Genomic DNA, 21,661 nt, shown 5'->3' on the forward strand with positions numbered 1-21,661 from the left:
AATATTAAAACTACCTTTTATGAAAATTATATGAAAATCCGTTTAGTACGTAAAATATCTGTGACCATAACCACAGACGTCAAATGAAGACCATAAACAACCATATCCAAATATCAGAACCAATCGGAACAAAAAATACAAAATACTTTTGTCAGTTGTCACAGAATATATATGAAACGTCAAATGACGAAAGTCGAATCGAAACGAAAGTCGAAAAGTCAATGTCAATGGGAAAAATGCCAAACAATCCATGAAAGTTGCTAAACAATATCAAACAAAACTTAAAAAGCTTTTCTGTTACATAACAATGCTAGTTTTTTTTTAAGAATATCATAAGTTTTTTATTTACGTAATAAACATATTGATAGTAGTTAATAAGTTTTTTGTTAATAAAGTGTTTGTAAGCTCGAAAGTACCATGAATGGTCCTGGTATGAGTTTGTTTCAAGGTGCCCCAAGCATTCACATAAATAATAGCGCTCAAGACAGACTTGAAGAGCAGGAAGAGCTAGCTGATAAAAAGCGGCTCGATGAAGAGGTAACCTTGTACGAAATGGGAACCATATGCGATATTTGTTTACATTTTTAACATGATAGTTTTGTTGGTTTTAGTTGCAACGTAATCTCGTAAATGCATTCGACGATCTTCACGACGATGATAATAGTTCCGTTAACAGCAGTGGAAACTATACGTTGGACGCATCTTGCCCCAATGGAGGTAAAATATTTACTTAATAAAAAATTACGAGTAAAGTTCTGTTTTCACAAATTCCTCGGAAGCTGCGGATTTTACCAGCGTATAATGTAGCCCCTGTTTTAATCCCGGGTATAATCTATCTCCATTCTAAATTTCACCCAAAATGGTTCAGTAGTTGTGGAGTGAAAGACACAACAACAAACAAACTTACACATACACACACACACACACACACACATTAACTTTCGCCTAATATTAGTGTAATGGTCAAAATATGACTACAATCTTTAACTTGTAACCAAAGTCAAGGACTAAAGACTATTTTTTATTAGAGCAACAGCCATTGAAGATTAACTCTAAGGCTGTTGGGTAAAGACTTTTTATGATCCACTCTTATAATAAGAGTGAACAAAATAAAAAAAGAATTATTGAAATTGATCAAGCCATTCTTTACCAAAAATTTATTTATATTTATTTATTTTAGTGTCAAAAAGTATCCTTTATTTTGCTCTAAGCTCCCATTTACCATTACTCCAAAATTCATCATGATCAGTTTACCCGTTTAGCCGTGAACAGGCAACAGACAGACTTACTTTATCATTTATAATATTAGTATAGATGAAATAGAATATTAATGTTATTTCAGCTCAGCAACCCATCAGAACTGGCTGCCCGCCCACATATGTGGAATCCTTAACCCGCTCAAAAGAAATTCAACATGTGACTGAGCCATCCAAGCCATTTTGCCAAACGCCCAAGAATCATTTGCAGCACTTGAATATAGAGGAACCCATCAAGCTGGGTTACAGTCCACATGGCGCTGGAGATGGCCAGAATCATTATTACAATCAAGAATGCAGAGGAATACCAGCAGGTAATAAAACTCCCTTACTTGTCTTATCCAGATAATACACTTCTCATCAAAATCGAAAGTCTGCCTGAACAGTTCTTGTGGACCGTTTCAATTTTTTCATGAATAGTATATTAATTATATTAGCTAACTAATGTACTAATGTAATTTGTGTATAATGTAACTTGTACTTTTTGTAAACTTTATACTTATAAAATAAAACATTCCATAACTAAGAATTTTGATTTGCTGATTATTTGATTAAGTAATTATTTTTTGCCTCTGTGCTAGAGCAAACAAAAACAGTTGAGACCTTCTAAGGTTAATGATTTTGTTCATGAGTAGTATATTTATACTAGCTAGTTACTTGTACTTTAAGTTAGCTTTATACCTATAAAATACTAACACACATTCCATAATTAATATTTACCTAAGTAATATTCTTTTTTTCTGCACCTGTTCTAGAGCAAACATAAATAGTTAAGACCTAGACCTTCTGAGGTCAATGAAGATTATTATAAGATTTGTTTTTACATGAACAGAGCTGGATAAAATTTAGCACAGTGATAAACCACACTCTTTATTTTGTACAAAAAAAAATGTTTTAATAAACAATACCATGGAGTACAAAATGTTGTTCTCTTTCATAACATCATATTGGTAGAGACAGCAATATTTTAACAGCACTTACCAATTTCTATTAAGTTTGTTTGTACACTTTTTATAGGACATATCAATGGTATTAATAACTTTGAAGCCAGACAAGACTATAACATGAATGAAGAAAATCTGAGAGTCTTATATGAGGTAAGGTGGTCCATTTCATTTTTCTTTAATCTTCTCAATTATTTCATATGTATACAATAACAAGATGAATACAAGACGGAGGTCCTGTGTTTGATCTCCGGCTGTAGAATGGCTGGTCTGGTGAAATCTCATGGGGCCGTGATCAAAATGGTGGTTTTCAGCTCAGAATGTTTTCTAATGTATACTAATAATGTAAAGAGGTAAAGTTTGTGAACTACTTTTGAAAAATTAAAAATTCCTTTACCACTAGAAAGCCACTTTATTTGTGAGGGAAATTATATATTTTAATTTCTTAAGGTGGGTACAGATTGGTGCAATGCAACATGTAATGTAAATATTCTGCCTTACATTGCATGTTCCCTGCTGCCTTGGACGTGTGGCGCGCGCGGTACGCGCATTGACTACGAATCAGTCGGCTCAGTCCTGCGCACACTCCGCGCCCCTTTGTGTTCGTTCCAAACGAGCGCACGAGTTGTAACGCTCGGAGCGTGCGCGACCCAGGCGCAGTTCGTGCGCGCGAGGCGTCCAAACCACGAGCATTCGTGATACATTGCAGCAATGTGGACGTCAAATTCTTGCATTGCATGTTGCATTACATGTTGCATTGCACCAATCTGTACCCACCTTTACAAACAAGGTTATAACTAAATGAATGTGTTCTATTAAGCCATTATTACTTAGTTGTCGATAATGTTGATACATATATTGTTTGTTACAGATGCGTTTAAAAGAATGTCAACATCTAGCAAACCAGATAGAAAAACATGATATGGAGGTTGAAAGTCTCAGAGCAAGGCTCACAGCTGCCATACAAGACAAAGACAAGGCAGAGTTTTCTCTGCAAGAAGCTCATCGTTTACTTGGTAAACTTAATTTAGAATTTTTTGGATTATTGTCACGTTACTCAGTATCAGCCCTGGAACCTACATCTACAGTCAGAGAAAATAATGGTGCCTCCACAACAAGACTAACTAGAACTAAGATTCATGATTCCAAAAACACTTGTCTACTTCCAAAAACGTCTCAGACAAACTCTTCTACAAGTATGCAGTTGTGTACTCTTGTTCAGAGCGGTAGGATTGCTACGATGTGCAATGTCTCCAGTGCTTTGCTACTTATGATGATTTGGTTCCCTTGATTTGTGGCGTGCGTGGTGGTTATACAAGACTGAGGTCCTGGGCTCGATCCCCAGCTGGGCAGATTGAGGTTTTCTTAATTGCGGACCAATTCTGTGGTTGGCTGGCAGGCTTTGGCCATGGCTAATTATCACCCTACCAGCAAAGACGTACTGCTAAGCGATTCAGCGTTCCAGTATGATGTCGTGTAGAAAGTGAACAGTGTGTGGATTTTCATCCTCCTCGCAACAAGTTAGCCTGCTTCCATCTTAGATTGCATCGTCACTTACCATCAGGTGACATTGTAGTCAATGTATGTGTTCCAGCACTTGTATTTCATTGTCTGTTTCATAAATATATGATTTTCCAGCGTCAGGCAAGCACAAGTCGATAGAGCTGGAGCAGCAGATGACGTCACTGAGGGAGAAGCTGGTGGCGAGCGAGCAGGACAAGGAGCAGCTCAAGATGGAGCTGCGCGCCGCCAACATCGCCGTGCAGGACGTGCAGCAACGATTGCACACCATGCAGGTTACCCCTACCCTACCCCTACCTAAAATCGAGCCTACCTCTATCATATCACCTCATAAATCATCATTTATCATTATCAACCTATATTCGGATCACACGCGGCACGATCCAAACTGGCTTGCAACGCGCGGCACGCAGTTTGGATCGTGCCGCGGTGCAAGAACCAGCTCATGACTAAGGGCCCCGTATGGGTTCAAACTAGTCGCGCATACTCCGACCTGATATCACGTGAGTTTTAGCCGTGTTCATAACCAATTAATAAGGCGCATAGTTAAGTAACATAATATTACGTCATCAACCCATATTCGGCTCACTGCTGAGCTCGAGCTGTAGTCCACCACGCTGGCCCAATGCGGATTGGCAGACTTCACACACGCAGATAATTAAGATAATTCTCTGGTATGCAAGTTTCCTCACGATGTTTTCCTTCACCGATTGAGACACGTGATATTTAATTTTTTAAAATGCACACAACTGGAAAGTTGGAGGTGAATGCCCCGGACCGGATTCGAACCCACACCCTCCGGAATCGGAGGCAGAGGTCATATCCACTGGGCTATCACGGCTCGTAAGTAACATAATATATTGACAAACAATTTATTCCTTAGTATATGTTTAACTTATTTACAGGTTGCCCACTCCCATGACACTGACGCCCTGTTCAGGGAACAGCAAGACAGGTAAAAATTCACTTATTTATGAATAATTTTGAACACTGTGTATATAGTAGGAAATGTTTTTTTAAGAATATTTTTATATAATATAGAAAAACAATTAGTTTGCTGATAAACCATTATAAACCTACTTATATCTGTTTGTAGACACAGAGAAGAAGTGGACAGATTGCAAAACGACTTGATGAAGGCAAAGAGTAGGCTTGATGAAAAGGTACTTGGTTTTTTATTAATTATAAATTAACAGTACTGTAGACAGAGATTTTCATACTCTAAAAGGTCGCAGGGTTACAAGACTAAATTTACTAAGGGTGACAGGAAGAAAAGTAGCCTATGTGTTAATCCAGAGTAAAATCTATTTCTATTACAAATTTCAGCCAAATCAGTTCAGTAGTTGCGGCGTTAAAGAGTAACAAACATCCAAATATATATGATATTTAATTTTTTTTAAATGCACACAACTGAAAAGTTGGAAGTGCATGCCCCGGACCGGATTCGAACCCACACCCTGGCAGGCAGAGGTCATATCCACTGTATCACGGCTCGGCACGGTTATTACATAATTTTCTTACATTATAGGATAACGAAATAAAAATATTAGAAAAACGATGTATGGAACGCGACCGAGAGAAAGAAGAAATACTAATAGACAAGGGTGCTACAATAAATCGTTTGGCCAACGAGCTAGAAGTGGCTCAGAGTAGACTTGTGAATGGAGAGACTGCTCAACTCAAAGACAAACTTCTACAGCTGACCAGCGATAGGAATACTGCTAGAGAACAAGTTAAAGTGCTTGGGGTAAGTGACTTTTAAACAATTTTAAGTCGAAGTTGAAAGAAAGAATGAAAGAAAGAAAATTATTTTATTTGGACACACACACACACATAATACACTAAAAACAGCAAATACACTTATTTCAATTATGCTTAGTTTACAAGCACTTTCGAAACGTCAGGTTATAATGTAATTAGATAACTTAAATTTACGAGGTTTCCAAATGCGCCTTGTTTCGAGAAGAACCCACAAAAAACTTTGCAAGGGTTTATTTTTTTATTACTCTGTGTATGTTTTTTGTACTATTCTATGCCAAGCTTGTTTGTCGTCTAAATAATCCATTACTAGAATAAGAATTTTTTAAGAGTTTGCGTTTTATCAAAAACCCCATATTAACCCCATATCCAAAAAGATGGTTGTTGTGTCTATGGCACCATAGACTTACAGGTAAACAATTTAGAGGCGGTTTTTTATTTGGAAGCTGGTATTCCAGCAATGATTGTTAGATATGTTTCATCAAAATCAATCTAGGCGCTTACTTGCTTAGAGGGTTAAAGTGGGGATGAACAATTTATATAAAATAGTGGGGTTGTTTTCAAATATTGTTAGGGTGTCCAATGAATGACATTAATTACAAAACTTTTAAAAAATTTAAATTATCCAATCGTTTTCCAAATGAAAAATACTATTTAGTAAAAATGGGAAAATACTTTAAAAAATCAAAGAATCTTCTATAAAACTACTGTTTATATTAGATTGTTCTGTCCTTCTTTTTTAACCGACTTCAAAAAAATGTGGAGGTTCTCAATTCAAGTGTATGTTTTCTCTAATTATAATTAATAACTATATTGTTAGGTTAAGTCAGGGATATTTAAAAAATTATAAAACAAAAGACAGATGAAAAAAAAAACAATATTTTGGAATATTAGCCGATAACATTTTTTTAATTTCATAATATTTGTAGAATTTTGTTTCAGTCAAAATTAAAAGACACTGCTCAAGAATTGGTCACGTGCCGAAACATGATGGCCGCTTCTCAGAAGGAGTATGAGAATTGGAGGACAACGCTCAACCAGATATTGAAGGAGGCACTACCGGATAATTGTTACAGTCTAGGTAATATTAACGTCTAAGAGTATAATAAATAATTAATTTAGTAATATAATACTGAATATTAAATAAATTAAATTCTGAAGATGCACTGCATCATCTATTTGTTAGGGCCTCAGACTAAATACATAAGGACTAGTATTGCACCCAAATTCACGAACAAAATTTTCTGCCATTTTCTAAGGAAAACGAGCTTAGGTTTCATACATATCTTATACTAAACTAGCAGTTTTAGTTTGTTTTTTACACATTTAAATACACAAAAAGGTATTTTTACGGAGGTTTTTAACCGACGGACACGGTTGTAAACTACGAAACATCGATTCTATAGAGACAGTGTTTATAATCGCATAAGATCGTTGATCATATACTTTGACAGAAAAATAATGTTTTGTGAGGCAGGTCTTTATCTAATTAGTCTGAGGTTAGGGCCCACTGATCAGATTGCTCAATGCCTGAAGACGAAAGTCTTCAAACAGTGCGTGTTGCTTGATGACCTACGGATCCAAGACTTTGTCGCTAACTATGAGGCTCAAAGTCACTCAGATCGAATCAAAAGTGAGGAGATTCGCAGAAGAACCATAGTCACTGACATGTACTTTTACTCCCGATGGTCCATGGGGGCCGAGAGGCGGATAGCGGTGACAGAAAAAACCACTTCCAGCCTCTGCCCCGCGCGCACCACTTCACACCCGCGCAGTTCTTCGTCCCCAGTCGCCCGCATATCATGGGAGTGTCATCATCCAACTTGCCAAGCTATAGGACTGACTGTCAACGACGGATACTGGACTATATTTGACCACTTTCTCCCTAATAGGGTAAATTATTTGATAAAAAAAAAATTATAATGTTTTACCTCACAGGTGAGCCGCCATCTCCCGGGAAGCTGGCTACCTTGAAGGAGGTGTTGAGTCGTCATAAACAACAGATTCAAAAACTTTCGACAATGCAAGAGGAAATAGCGAAACGGTAGTGTTTTTTATTATTCATTGTTATAAAACTTCATGTATTTATTAGTGTCCACACAAACAAAACGCTGCTTCTAGCTTCAGGTGGCAGTGTTTGTAGCTATCAGTAGCGAAGGCTGAAATTTTCTAGTAGGTAACCCGTTCATGTGTTTTTTAGTCTGAATGACCAAGCGAGTTTACGTCTAAGTTCTTATAGATATTATTAATATGTACTGCTTTTTAGTTGCGCGGAGGCGTTAATTGTACATATTGTAGAAATGCTGTTGAAATATTATATACCTATGCTGTTGAATATATTGTATGTATGGATTTTTAAAAGGTAACCCGGAAGGAATCGTATTGTTAGAACGCACCGCCCCTGGTAGCTATCGCATGGCTTCCTTGTGTGAGAGGATAATAATTTGACATTTCAGTGTTTAGGTATTAGTCTTATAAAATCTTTTTAACAAAAAATTTTAACCGACTTCAAAATCACAAAAATAAACTAAAAAGCAAAAAATAACATCGTATGTGCTATCTTCTGATCACTTTGTAGGCGGTGCCAAGCCAGTGAATTAATTAAAGCCGATTCTGAAAGAACCACGGGAAAGAACTGTCTTTGAATCCTAAAAGTTTATGATTTAATCGGCTTTAATTAATGCATCACTGTGTTGGTATCGCCTTCAAAGTGATCAGAAGGTAGCACATACGATGTTATTTTTCGCTTTTGAGTTTATTTTAGTGATTTTGAAGTCAGTTAAATTTTTTTGTTAAAAAGATTTTATTTTTCTGTTTTTAGTGTGTTCTAGCATTTAATTTTCATAAAAATCAGTTCAGTAATTTTGTGTTAAAATGAAAACAACGAAATGGTCCGCTTGGCAGCGCCACAGTACGGGAAATTTCGTTATTTTCATTTTAACACAAAATTACTGAACCGATTTTCATGAAAATTAAATGGGACCAGTCTGGAAGTATACTCTTTCAAACAAAAAAAGAATTTTTAAAATTACTTGGGAAATGACGAAGTTATGCGGTAACAAACATAAAAAACATACCCATCGAATTGAGAACCTCCTCCTTTTTTTGAAGCCGGTTAAATAAAATTTGTATTTTAAATTATTGTTTCGTACACGTCAAGTTTACATTACTCAAAAAGAAAATCATCAAATTTTTACTTTTTGTTTTTAATTGAGTTACTTTTTTTTATTCCAATAGCGAAAAGCGGTTAGAACAACACAGAAAACAGGAGTCTGACCTCAGAGCGAAGCTGGAGGAGCAGAAAGGCATAGAGATGCAGCTCAACTCGCGGCTGGCCGTGCTGCAGAACAAGCTGGAACTGCTCGGGACAAATACTGACAGCGAGCTGCTTGACACATACAAGCTGCAGAACGAACAGATGAGGAAAGATTCCGAGGAACTGAGGGCTGAGTTTAAAAATGTAAGTTATAATTAATATTTTAATATCTAGTTACAATGGTCCATAATGAAAGAATCCTCGTCGTTGTCAACTCATATTCGGCTCACTGCTGAGCTCGAGTCTCCTCTCAGGATGAGAGGGGTTAGGCCAATAGTCCACCACACTGGCCCAATGCGGATTGGCGGACTTCACACACGCAGAGAATTAGGAAAATTCTCTGGTATGCAGGTTTCCTCACGATGTTTTCCTTCACCGTTTGAGACACGTGATATTTAATTTCTTAAAATGCACACAACTGAAAAGTTGGAGGTGTATGCTCCTGGACCGGTTTCGAACCCACACCCTCCGGAATCGGAGGCAGAGGTCATATCCACTGGGCTATCACAGCTCTATCACAAAAGATATGTCACCGTAAAATTGTGAATACCGTTAGGTAGAGGTTCCAATACTAGGTAGAATGACGACCTCCGAAAGTAACTGGCACTACTTGATGATGATGATGATGATGATGATGATGACGATGATGAATATGACAATGACGATGATAATGATTTTTGCAACAATTTGAAAAGTGGAGGTACTTGTATGTAAAGACTGAAGCCATAAACTAATATAGGTTGTTATTCGCTGTTGGCTGTTTTTTTTTAACTGCGTAAAGTTTCATTTTACCACAGCACCAAACCTCCAGACAGAAAATTAGGTTTTGACAGACAGATAAAAGTTAACATGTTTTAGGATTTAAATTATTGGATAATTACTATAAATCACGGCTAAAATTCACATGACACATCGTCCGAGTATGCCTTACGCCACGTAGCAAGAACCAGCTCCTGATTAAGGGCCTCGTATCGAAAATAGTCGGGCACACACCGACATCTTGTCACATCAGTTTTAAACGTGTTTTGTCATAATTAATGTGAATCTATAATTTACCCCAACTAATGTTTCTATCATAAATATAGCTGGAATTGAAATATGCGGAGCTCGAAATGGAATACGACAAATTGAAAAGTGAGAAAGGCAGCCGCGCGTCTCTCGTGCAAGAAGCGAACGCTGACCTGTTGAGAGAGTTGGACACTTACAATGGCAGACTTAAGGATACGCTGAAGGAGAATGGCGAGCTGAAAACATTATATTTACAGGTAATTTAAATAAATAAAACCCAAAGGTGACTGACTGACATAGTGATCTGTAACAGAAGGTGGGAGAAGTAAAATAATAGTTTCACTGTACACAAATTTATTCGATAACAATTTCAGCATAGCTTCCGCTATAATGTTAATATTACACGCTGATGGTTGTATATCAATGAATCTGCTAAACAACCCTCTATTTTATAATATTTGCAAAGTTAGTGTCTACTGTTGGTAGCACGAATATGTTAACAATACAAGTACGTTTTAATAATAGTTCCGGAGTATTATTATACAAACCAAACGTTATAATTCTATCTAAAACATATTATTAATTAAAGGATATTTATAACTATCGTAAAATAATATTTAAATATCGAAACACAAACTTGAGAAATTAAATACAAACTAAATCGTAACGTGACGTCACATTTGTTAAGAGTAAAATAACCAATGATGAATTTATATCATGTAAAATAAATAATTATATTTATATAAATAATTAATAATAACCTCTACCTGTTCGGATTGATAATCATTGTTACTTAATTAAATTTAACTATAATAACCGGAAGTCATAAAAGTATGAAATGAAATGACGCTACTATACGCTAGGCGGCGACACTTATCTATACGAAATAGGCGGGAAGCAGGTACTATTTGTAACCTCAGACCAATTATAGAAGGACCTGTATCGCACTCATAGTCACGAACAAAAATAAATAAATAAATATACTTAAACAATACACATCACTATCTAGCCCCAAAGTACACGCGGCCGTCAAAATTATATATTCTTCGAGTTTTTATTGTTAACAATTAGGGGTATAAAAAATAGATGTTGGCCTATTCTCATAGATACCGGATAAGCACAAAAAATTTCATCAAAATCGGTCAAGCCGTTTCGGAGGAGTATGGCAACGAAAACTGTGACACGAGAATTTTATTTATTAGACCCGCCCGCTAGTCCATAATATTAAGTTTGTAACATTCAATAGGTATGTAGTGCACGCGATGGAGTTACAAGGGAACTAAAAGACGTACAAATAAAACACCAAAGGGAAATCGAACAGTACAAAAATCAAGAGAGAGATTACATAGAGAGAATAGAGAAAGAAAAAAGACTGGTAGAGAAGTTTGTAACAGATTTGACAAACGCGAGAAAAGAATTGGAAATAGCTAATAAGAGGATTTCTGAGTTACAAAAGGAGTTTACAGACAAACAGAAGGAATTCACTGATAAACTGAACAAGTTTTTAGAAGGTATGTATGATCAAAGATATCTGTTACCTACTTTTTAGTGTTTGGTACCCAAAGGGTAAAATGGGACCCTATTACTAAAACAATGTCCGCCCGTCTATCTGTCACCACTCTATAATAACAGATACTAAAAACACAATAAAATAAATATACAGGGTGCTCGGGAGTATTTCCCATAACTCTGGGGTTATATTCTTTAGCGAAAATTAATTCAAAATGTTAAAGGAACATGTGAAATTAATATTTTTGGGGTAAATAATATTATTTTTGTAAATAGATGTCAAAATGTGTCTCTTAAAAGCATCTTTATCATTATGTCATAGCCAAGTTTGACGTATTTTAAAATGCAAGGATAGATAAAGGCGTGTTACATTTGAATTACTTTCTATGAAAACATAGAAAGTTTTTATTTTTTAGTTATAAATATATTAATTATGCAGTTCGGCTCCTATAAATGGACTCGTCAACACCTTGAAGTTATGGGAAATACTCCCGAGCATCCTGTATAATCGGGATCCCATGACACAAAGACGTGATTTTTTTGTTCGGTTTTGCTTGATATTGAAGTAAGAACGGATTTTGCGACAGGGACGGATTAACGATATCTAACGGTGGACGAAATCGCCGGCGATCGCTAGTTTAATATATATGTTTACATAAATTACAAATGCAAATTCCATTTGCAGATGAGAAAATTGCAATGCGTAAAGAGAAAGAAGCGTGTGCACAATGCGACAAACAGTTGAAACACATCAGGACTTTAGAAGACCAGTTGAGCAAGTACAATATGAAATTGGGTAAGATTTTCCTTTCTTTTTATTTCTATCTTTTTCCTTAACACATACACAGCATACAAAAGGTTCACTCTGCAACGTCATTTTTACTAAGACATAGTACAGAAAGTTCACGCTGCAAAATCATTGAAGTAAATAGCGACTCTAACCACGACATAATAAGGTGTAATTCAGTTTGAACGAAATTGATTGCCTAACGTTATATCTTTATTTTTTGTTTATTTTCTCTGCTAGTGTACACTAATATTATTGAAAGGATATATTTGTATTTTTCCATGATTATACTTTTCCAGCGTCTCAAGAAAGCAACGAAACGCTGATGAAAGAGTTAAAGGGGAAGGCGGAGTTCTTCCAGAAGTACATAATGGAGCGGTACAAGAAGCTGACGGACCTGCGATCGGTCGGCACCAACACGGACGACTCGCGCCCGCCCGCCGCCGCGCCGCCTACCGACTGCGAGGACGCTCTCGACGCTAAGGTATCATCATCATCGTCATCATCATCATCATCATCATCATCATCATCATTGTCATCATCATCATCATCATCATCATCATCATCGTCACCACCACCACCACAAACGAAGGCAAATTCTGAGAATCTAAAAGAAACAGCGAGACAGTTGCTCTTTTTTATCCAACTCCTAATAGTCTTTCTGATTAATTGGATGTCATAAATTTTGGATTGTGTACTTGGTAGTAAACGAAAATATTTGGCAGGTATTATTTTCATGCACAAAATATATGAATCATATACAACAACCAGCCTTCTGATAAGTGTTGAATCATCATCAGTAACAACCGATGGACGTCCGCTGCTGGACATAGGCCTCTTGAATGGACTCCCAAACGCAACGGTCTCGAGCCGCCGGCATCCAGCAGTTTCCTGCAAGCTTGATGTCCACCTAGTGGGAGGTCGACCAACACTGCTTTCCGGCACGGGGTCGTCATTCCAGCACCTTGGGACCCCAACGTCCATCGACTCTTTTACTATGTACCCTGCCAGATACAGCTTCTCCACTCACTGAGCTATGTCAGTGACTTTGGTTCTTCTGCACGTAACTTATTCAAATTTTGTCTGTCTGTCACTTGGACAAAACTTACGTTTAGCCCATCCGACACTCATCAGAAGGTAGTCAAACCGGTCCTAATTTTAATAATTTTTAAATATTCAACCTACGTCATATTTGTTTGATATTATGATTTTTTTATTCATTAAATAGACTGCCTTAATGATGAAAGAGAAAGCCATACGGGACCAGATAGCCGAGAAGTTTACATTAGAAATCAAAACCATAGAAATGAACTGCGCGAGGCGTCTAAAAGAAATGGAGACAGAACAGTTAGCCTCTGTCACCAAACTGAAGGACTTGTTGGAAAGGAAGGCGAAAGAGATCGACACATTAAAGGAGTTTATATTGTCTGAGAGAGCAAAAGTCACCCAAATATTGGAGTCTAAGGAGAATGAGATATCGGTGCTGATAAAGGAGCATAATGAACTGCAAAATGAATGCCAGCGGTCAAAAGATGAAGTCGTTGAATGGAGGCACAAAGCTGAAAAATATAAGGTAAACACATATGTCAAGTATTTTCATTTTTTATGCCAATAGAAAGGTGCCAAGTTTTGTATGTTACAGTAGCACTTAAACGGATTAACGATATTCATACAAGCTTTGTCCTACCAAAGAAGAAGAAGTTCTGTTGTTATTGGTCAACATTGTCTTTTTCTTGTATCAAGGCATTTGGCTAAACAGCTCTACCGATTTTAATATATATTTGGTAGAAAGAGAAAGGAGGAGAGAGATTTTACGACCTATTCTTATAACTATGAGAATAGGTCGCAAAATATTTTGCATCGAGCTTCGTCATTATTTTAGTATTTTTGTATGAAAGAAATTATAAAAACAGCTAATAAAAAACATACATACAGCCGAACGTAGAACCTCCTCCTTTTTGGAAGTCGGTTAAAAACCACAGTTCATCATCATCATTATTAACAACCCATATTCGACTCATTGTTGAGCACGAGTCTGCTCTCAGAATGAGAGGGGTTAGGCCTTAATCCACCACGCTGGCCCAATGCGCATTGGCAGACTTCACACACATAGAGAATTAAGAAAAATCTCAGGTATGCAGGTTTCCTCACGATGTATTTCCTTCACCGTTTGAGACATGTGATATTTAATTACTTAAAATGCACTTAACTGAAAAGTGTGCCTACGCCCTCCTTATTGAAGGCAGAGGTCATATCCACAGGGCTATACATGTTAAATTGTAACTAATATATAGCAAAAAAACTAATAGCCATTACTAACATTTAAGGAACGTTTATCCCGCCTGGGCTCCTTAGAAGACATTTTGAAAAAGGAGAAGGAGGACTGGAAACAGAAGACAAGCTCCAGTGCGAAGGAATGCCAGAGCTTGAAGAGCACAATACTGGAGCTGCAGTCGAATTTAACACAAATAGATCAGAAATACACCAAACTGCAGTCTGAACACCAAATTATACAGGAGAAGTATAAAAATGCTAAGAGAACGGTTCTTACTTATAAGGTAAGATTTTTTTTATGGAATAATCATCTTTTAGTAGACTCAGAAGTGGATTACAAAAATTGGAAAACCAATGTCGAACAAGCGTGGTTCACAACATTTGTCAGGATAACTTAATTAACAAATCAAACTGTAACCAAAATAATACCCTAGAATGGCAGAGAATGAACTTGAGTGGACTCACCCACTTGTAAACGTTGTGTGTAGGGTTAAAGGTGCCTGTTAACTAACACTCCTATTTTTCACTCAAGTCACTCCCCACCCATCCCAAGTAAGCCTAAAGCAATAAAGAATCACATAACAAATAATGTGGATGGCTTGAAAGCAACGAGCAAACTGAAGAAGAACGTACGACGAGCGCGTTATATCGCAAGCCGTTCCCGCCAACCGATCGGTACCCCTCTCAAACCCCCCACTTTTTACGAAAACAAGTCGCGCCACTACATATTATTAGTATAGATAGCCCACTACAGAGGAGGGCCTCCTTCCTCATAAAAGTTATTAGGTTTTAGGTTTAAAACGTTTATTTTGTCACAAAGAACATGCTTTTCTACCTTCATTTCGAATTTGTTTGTTGGTAAACAGTGCACATCAAGTATAGCTTTAGTATTTGGTTGTTGGGAGGCTTCGTCGTGGCTAGTTACCCTACTGACAAAGACGTACTGCCTAGCGGTTTAGCGTTAAGGTACAATGTGTAGAACCGAAAGGGGTGTGGATTTTCACCCTCCTCCTAACAACAAGTTAGCCCGCTTCCATCTTAGATTGCATCATCACATACCTTTAGGTGAGATTCTAGTGAATTTGTAAATAATGAAAAATAAGATAAATATAATAAGTATCTTCTATGAGTTACATTTATTATTTGTAAAACATACTGTAAGTTTCTTTTTATTTTAAACAAAAAATTAAAAGTAAAAGACAATAAGCCAACTTGGTACTATCACTTTTGGCGTTTTTACAGGATTACATGTCAAAAAAAGACAACCACATAAACAGTGAAATGAACAGGATACAGAACGAGTACAGGAAGATATTCGTCAAACTGCAGAACCAAATCAACTACTACGTCAACTCGCGCTTGACGGAAGAGAGGAAACAGAAGGAGAAACGCACGCCCTCACAGTCGCAACAGTACTCGCCGGTCGATGTGAGTACTTACATCTTTTTTATTTCGAATTACCCACAATTTTAGTCAATACCACTGATTCCCAAAGTGGTTCAGATAGACTACTAGCGTTCCACGGAAGACTTGACGGGGGTCTATGTTGATGTGACAAAAAATCGGGGTTCACAATTCGTAAGCGGGATCTACGATTTATCAGGTTTCATAATGATATAAAACGTTCACTTGACTTCATCTATAAATATTTTAAGAAGCTCTGTGACTGTTACTTAAAAACTTTCATTCAGCATTTCAGTCATTCCATATTCAGTACAGTCAGTTTTTGCAAATAAAAAAATTTTTCTTCTTTTAATTTATCACCATACAGAATGATGAGTTTTCTAAATAAAATAAGTGAGATTTGATTGCTTGCTTGAGTACTTGTCAAAACAGTAAATTTGGATGGAATCACTTTTTTGCTTGGTTAACTTTTTTTTTGACATCCACTCACAGCACGATGAATTAATTAATTAACGATGAATCAAGTCTCACTGTTTTTTCGAAAACTGTTAATTCGTTGTTGGAAAGCAACGAATTATTCCATAGTCAAATAGTCCCATAGGCATAGATCTAATGTTAATTTTTTTGTCGAATTTTTGGGAAATGGTAGAAATGTTATCTGCAATGGGTCCACCGGAACCAGCACAATTTTTAAAAGTGGTCTTTGAAATGTTGGGAACCTTTTATTTTCTCGAGAGAAACTTCTATGTCCATGTGAGAGTAAATGGAACTTTGAATTATGTTTTTGTTACTGACAATCTTGTCAAATTGTACAATGTCACATAAAATAAATAAATACAATACTTTTAGTTTCATTTTATTATTTTCTAGTATACAGCAAGAATGAATGAACTGACGGAGGATTTCGCGAGACTAGCTCAAGCTAACTTCCAGGATAGCCCGGACAGCGTTCACTGACGTACAATGTACATCGGACAGTGGATCTGTTTAACTTCATTGTACAAATCTCGCCAAACTCTTAGTCCGCTCTGAACACGAGGCGTATGATTGTGCAGTGTACAAAAACATATACAGGATGTCCCGCAATTAATGGACAAAACGCAAATGGTAGAAACACCATCCAATTTAACTAAAACTAATTTGAATAGTTTTGAAAAAATCCCTAGGGTGACCAAGTTTATTATTATTGCTCTCAAAGTTTCTTCTAAAAAACAAATTATTACATTATTCATAAAAATAGTATCATAATACATTGGTAATTTAATTTGGCAAAAAAATACAGCAGATACAGCATAGAAAAAAATTTATTCAATATAGATATAATTTGGTCACCCTAAGGATTTTTCAAAACTATTCAAATTAGTTTTAGTTTTAGGTGGTGTATCTACCATTTGCGTTTTATCCATTAATTAGGGGATTATACATACGCAGTTTGGTGTGTAGCAATTTGCAACTTCAGAGCTAAGACTAAAAGTTTGGCGTGGACTATAGACTAATAGTTATTACCTATTGAGCTGAAATTTTACATACACTTTATACAAAGAAATCAAATTTTAAAACTATTTTTCGTGTAGGTTGGTAATTTTTTTTTACAAATAATTTTGATGAACTACTGCCGAATGCTCAGACCAATTATAGAAGGACCTGTATCACACTCATAGTCACGAGCAAAATTGTCTGTCATTTTCTGAAGAAAACGAGCTTCGATTTGGTATATATCTTATACTAAACTAGAAGTTTTTGCCCGTTTTTTACACAATTGAACTTCAAAAAAAAATTTTTAAGGAGCTCTTTAATCGACGAAAACAATTACAACTATTTAACATCGATTCTATAGAGACAGTTTTTATAATTGCATTAGGTCGTTGATCATATACTTTGACAGAAAAGTAACGTCTAGCGAGACAGGTCCAATACAATAATTGGTCTGAGGCCGAATGTGACAATATTATTTCACATTCTTCTTTCTTTGTTTATGGCACTGCTATTATTTCGCAATAATAACGAATGTCGTCGCATGAAGTTTGGCAGTATCGACTTTATACTCCGCGCCACGAAACAAGTCCCGTAGACGCGGCGCTAATGTCTTATTGTCGCTCATTGTCGTTTGGTAATGGCAGTCTTATGTCATTCGTGTTTTGACGGCCTCCGTGGCGCAGTGGTATGCGCGGTGGATTTACAAGACGGAGGTCCTGGGTTCGATCCCCGGCTGGGTCGATTGAGATTTTCTTAATTGGTCCAGGTCTGGCTGGTAAGAGGCTTCGGCCGTGGCTAGTTACCACCCTACCGACAAAGACATACCGCCAAGCGATTTAGCGTTCCGGTACGATGTTGTGTAGAAACCGATAGGGGTGTGGATTTTCATCCTCCTCCTAACAAGTTCCCCGCTTCCATCTTAGATTGCATTATCACTTACCATCAGGTGAGATTGTAATCAAGGGCTAACTTGTAAAGAATTAAAAAAAAAATTAGTTTAGGTCTTAGCCGCGGGACTTCTTTTGTGGCGCGGAGTCTACTTATTATTTTAGTTTTTAACTTACTGTTTATATCATACCAATATGCATTCCATATAGGGCATAAATTTACTGCCGGCATTTGCTTAAAAGCTTACATTTTCTACTGGCCATATTTAATAAAATGGAAAAACTTAATTTTTTTTTCAAAGCAAAGTAGACTCAATCACTATTACTTAAAGTTCACTTTACTTTAAAGATAATTAATTTATAGGAGTATAATTTAATTATTTATTAATCATTGAGATCAAGGTTCTAAAAGAAACAAATAAAATCAACAACAGTATTTCCTAAAAAGTCCTCTAAACATGAAAATTAATTGTACTGGTGTTTTTCATTTTATTAAACATTTTTATGTTTGATCCTCAAGCATAAATTTAATTCATATAAGTAAACCTACACAAAACTCTTGCCTTGTCTTGCTTCTGCCTTGAGGTAAGCAATTTCTTATTAAAAATAATAAATGAAATTATTCTGTGGCATTAGTAAAATATTATGTAAAATATACACTCGAATTTATAATAACAGTTGTGAAATCGTTTAAAGAGCAATTTTATTTTTATTTAGTCTAGCAGACGCCCCGCGGTTTCACCCGCGTAGTTCTCGTTCCCGTAAGAATACGGGAATGTAACATAGCCTATGACACTCGCAAATAATTTGCCTTTCTAGTGGTGAAGGAATTTTCAAAATCACTTGAATAGAACTCTCTACACTGCAAACTTTACCTCTTTATTAAGTATAGATAAATAAACATTGAAATTGCCTTAATATGCATTAGTTTAGAAATTAGAATCTATTTTCTAGTACAAAGCTCACAATTAGCAATTCCATTTTATTAAAAAGCTTTATAGGATATTGTGATGTATTGCAGTTTTTTTAGTGACGTTAAAAATGATTTTTTGATCTCCATTCTGGTTCAAATTAATTTTACAAAACTTTGTTAGTTTTTATGGAGTACTTAATTAAGAAATGCAATATTATTAGCTTCAAAGTTAAATTTAATGTTGTTTATACAATTGATCAGAGATTTTAATTTTGAAAAATGGACCTATCACCAAGGTCATTTAGACTACATAATGCCTTATTAATTTCTTTTTAAACCATGTCATTTAATTCGTTGAAATAATTACTTGGTTTAAAAACTAAAACTACAAAATTTTGGTATAAACGAGGTGCTGGTATATTTAATTGTTTTTGTAAATTTTTTAATTACAAAACTGACGGTTAATTTTCAATGTATGAATAAGCATTTAATAAAATTTTGGAACGTGTAATACCTATCTAACATAAGAATATACTGTAAATTATATTTTACTATTTTAATAGTATAAGTTAAGTACTGAGCCCACAAACTATATTAAAAAAGAAAAGCTCATTTAAAAAAAAACAGTTTTTAGGTACAAAATACTTGCATTTATACTGGTATGCATTCAAAATGAAATAATCCAATGGTGCAAATTCGGTTGCGTTAATAGTACAAATATTCCGGTATCTGGTTTGGTATTTTTTTTAAATTAACACATTCACTCTTTTAGGAGATCTACAAGACATTTACTGTTTCATTATACTTCATCCGTTAAGTATGATACTAGTGTATGATTATGACAGATAGACATATTTGCTTCTTACTAAAAGTTAAAATTGAGGAACTGTAATGAAAAAAAATACTCAATCACTCCTTACATTCTGTGGAAGATATCAATTATTTTCATAACTCTTTATTATTTAAGAGATTGGACTCATTCCACAAAAAGTTAGTAAGAGGTCTATTAAGTCTCCAAAGCACATGCCGATTTTTTTTAATTTTGACTCAATGAGTGTTAATATTAATGTGAATGAAGTATTGCAGCAGCCCATAGCAGAGCAGTGATAGCCCAGTGGATATGACCTATGCCTCCGATTCCGGAGGGTGTGGGTTCGAATCCTGTCCGGGGCGTGCACCTCCAACTTTTCAGTTGTGTGCATTTTAAGAAATTAAATATCACGTGTCTCAATCGGTGAAGGAAAAACATCGTGAGGAAACCTGCATACCAGAGAATTATCTTCATTCTCTGCGTGTGTGAAGTCTGCCAATCCGCATTGGGCCAGCGTGGTGGACGATTGGCCTAACCCCTCTCATTCTGAGAGGAGACTCGAGCTCAGCAGTGAGCCGAATATGGGTTGATGACGACGAATGAAGTATTAACTTAGAAAGCCATATTTTTCCAAGCCTCGGAATAATAATTTAAGAGCAAGTTGAAGAGATATACAGGATGTTGTGTATAATAATTATTATGATAGCAACCTAGGTCGCACCACTACAAAGCATTGCAGTATACTATAATAATCGTATTGTTCCTATTTTCTTTCCTAACATGAACTAAAACCCCAAGATTGACTGAATACAAAAACAAATATTCCCCAATTAATTACCTACTAATAATAATAACTATGAATAAGCCTTAGTAATGATAACATATTAAATATATTTTTGATAAAGATTTCCATTTAGGATTTATTCCTGTGATAAAATTTGTGTATGTATAATAAATATAAAACAAACAGTATTAATATACAAAAAACATTGTCACAACATTCCTTAAAATTCCAGAATATTTTTTACATAAAATATACTCAGAGGCACAGTTATCCGCCCTCTTTAATTTGACGCGAGTATATTAAAGTGGGTGGATAATTGTGCCTCTGAGTATATAAATTGCACTAAGTATATTGTAATTGGTGCATTGTATGATCCAGTTATTATCGAATTTATCTATTTATTATTGCTCAATTGTTACTATTTATGTTAATTAGTTTATTTGTGTGTCCGCGCTTTTGTATAGTTCAAAGGTTCTCTATTTGTGTTAATATTATAGTCTTAGATCCGTATTAGAAACGTCTATCACCCATCTGTAATAGATGAAAACTTTTATAAATCTAATTTAGCATGTTAAAATGTATTGGCAGTAGGTTGCCTAAAACATTCCTGGCCAATCTATCATAGTGTGGCATGGAATTTTCAAGGCAACCTACTTACAATATTATATACTCAGAGGCACAATTATCCGCCCACTTTAATATGACGTGAGTATATTAAAATGGGCGGATAATTGTACCTCTGAGTATATTTTGTATCAACATCTACTGATTTATTTTCATCCAATAGACAGATGATTGAAGATAATTTCTAATTCGGGTCTTCTACTATTAGTGAAGCTAAGCATTTAAGTTTAAATTAACTTCGACATTTGCGTCACGCAATGCGTGTATTTTTCCATTGATTGTCAAAGTTATAGGTAATTTAGAATCGTTACTTAATTATTCTCTATTGTTTAATGTTTATAATAATATCTATTAATATTTTATTAATAAAATAATTGTAAATAAAACTA

General features: G+C 35.6%; 1 protein-coding gene across 1 annotated transcript; it reads left to right on the forward strand.

The window, feature by feature from the left end:
* Positions 1-217: 217 nt before the first annotated feature.
* LOC112055495 (putative leucine-rich repeat-containing protein DDB_G0290503) lies at positions 218-21,661 on the forward strand. Its single transcript, XM_024095633.2, has 20 exons — positions 218-537; positions 612-717; positions 1,343-1,570; positions 2,274-2,353; positions 3,072-3,216; positions 3,839-3,996; positions 4,627-4,676; positions 4,818-4,884; positions 5,250-5,468; positions 6,422-6,560; positions 7,418-7,523; positions 8,717-8,939; positions 9,881-10,060; positions 11,050-11,314; positions 11,998-12,108; positions 12,399-12,583; positions 13,328-13,672; positions 14,427-14,657; positions 15,616-15,801; positions 16,648-21,661. The coding sequence occupies exons 1-20, from the start codon at positions 418-420 to the stop codon at positions 16,732-16,734; spliced, it is 3,231 nt and encodes a 1,076-aa protein (XP_023951401.2). The 5' UTR covers positions 218-417; the 3' UTR covers positions 16,735-21,661.

The sequence above is a fragment of the Bicyclus anynana genome, chromosome 22, assembly GCF_947172395.1.
Source record: "Bicyclus anynana chromosome 22, ilBicAnyn1.1, whole genome shotgun sequence".
In the NCBI taxonomy this organism is placed as follows: domain Eukaryota; kingdom Metazoa; phylum Arthropoda; class Insecta; order Lepidoptera; family Nymphalidae; genus Bicyclus; species Bicyclus anynana.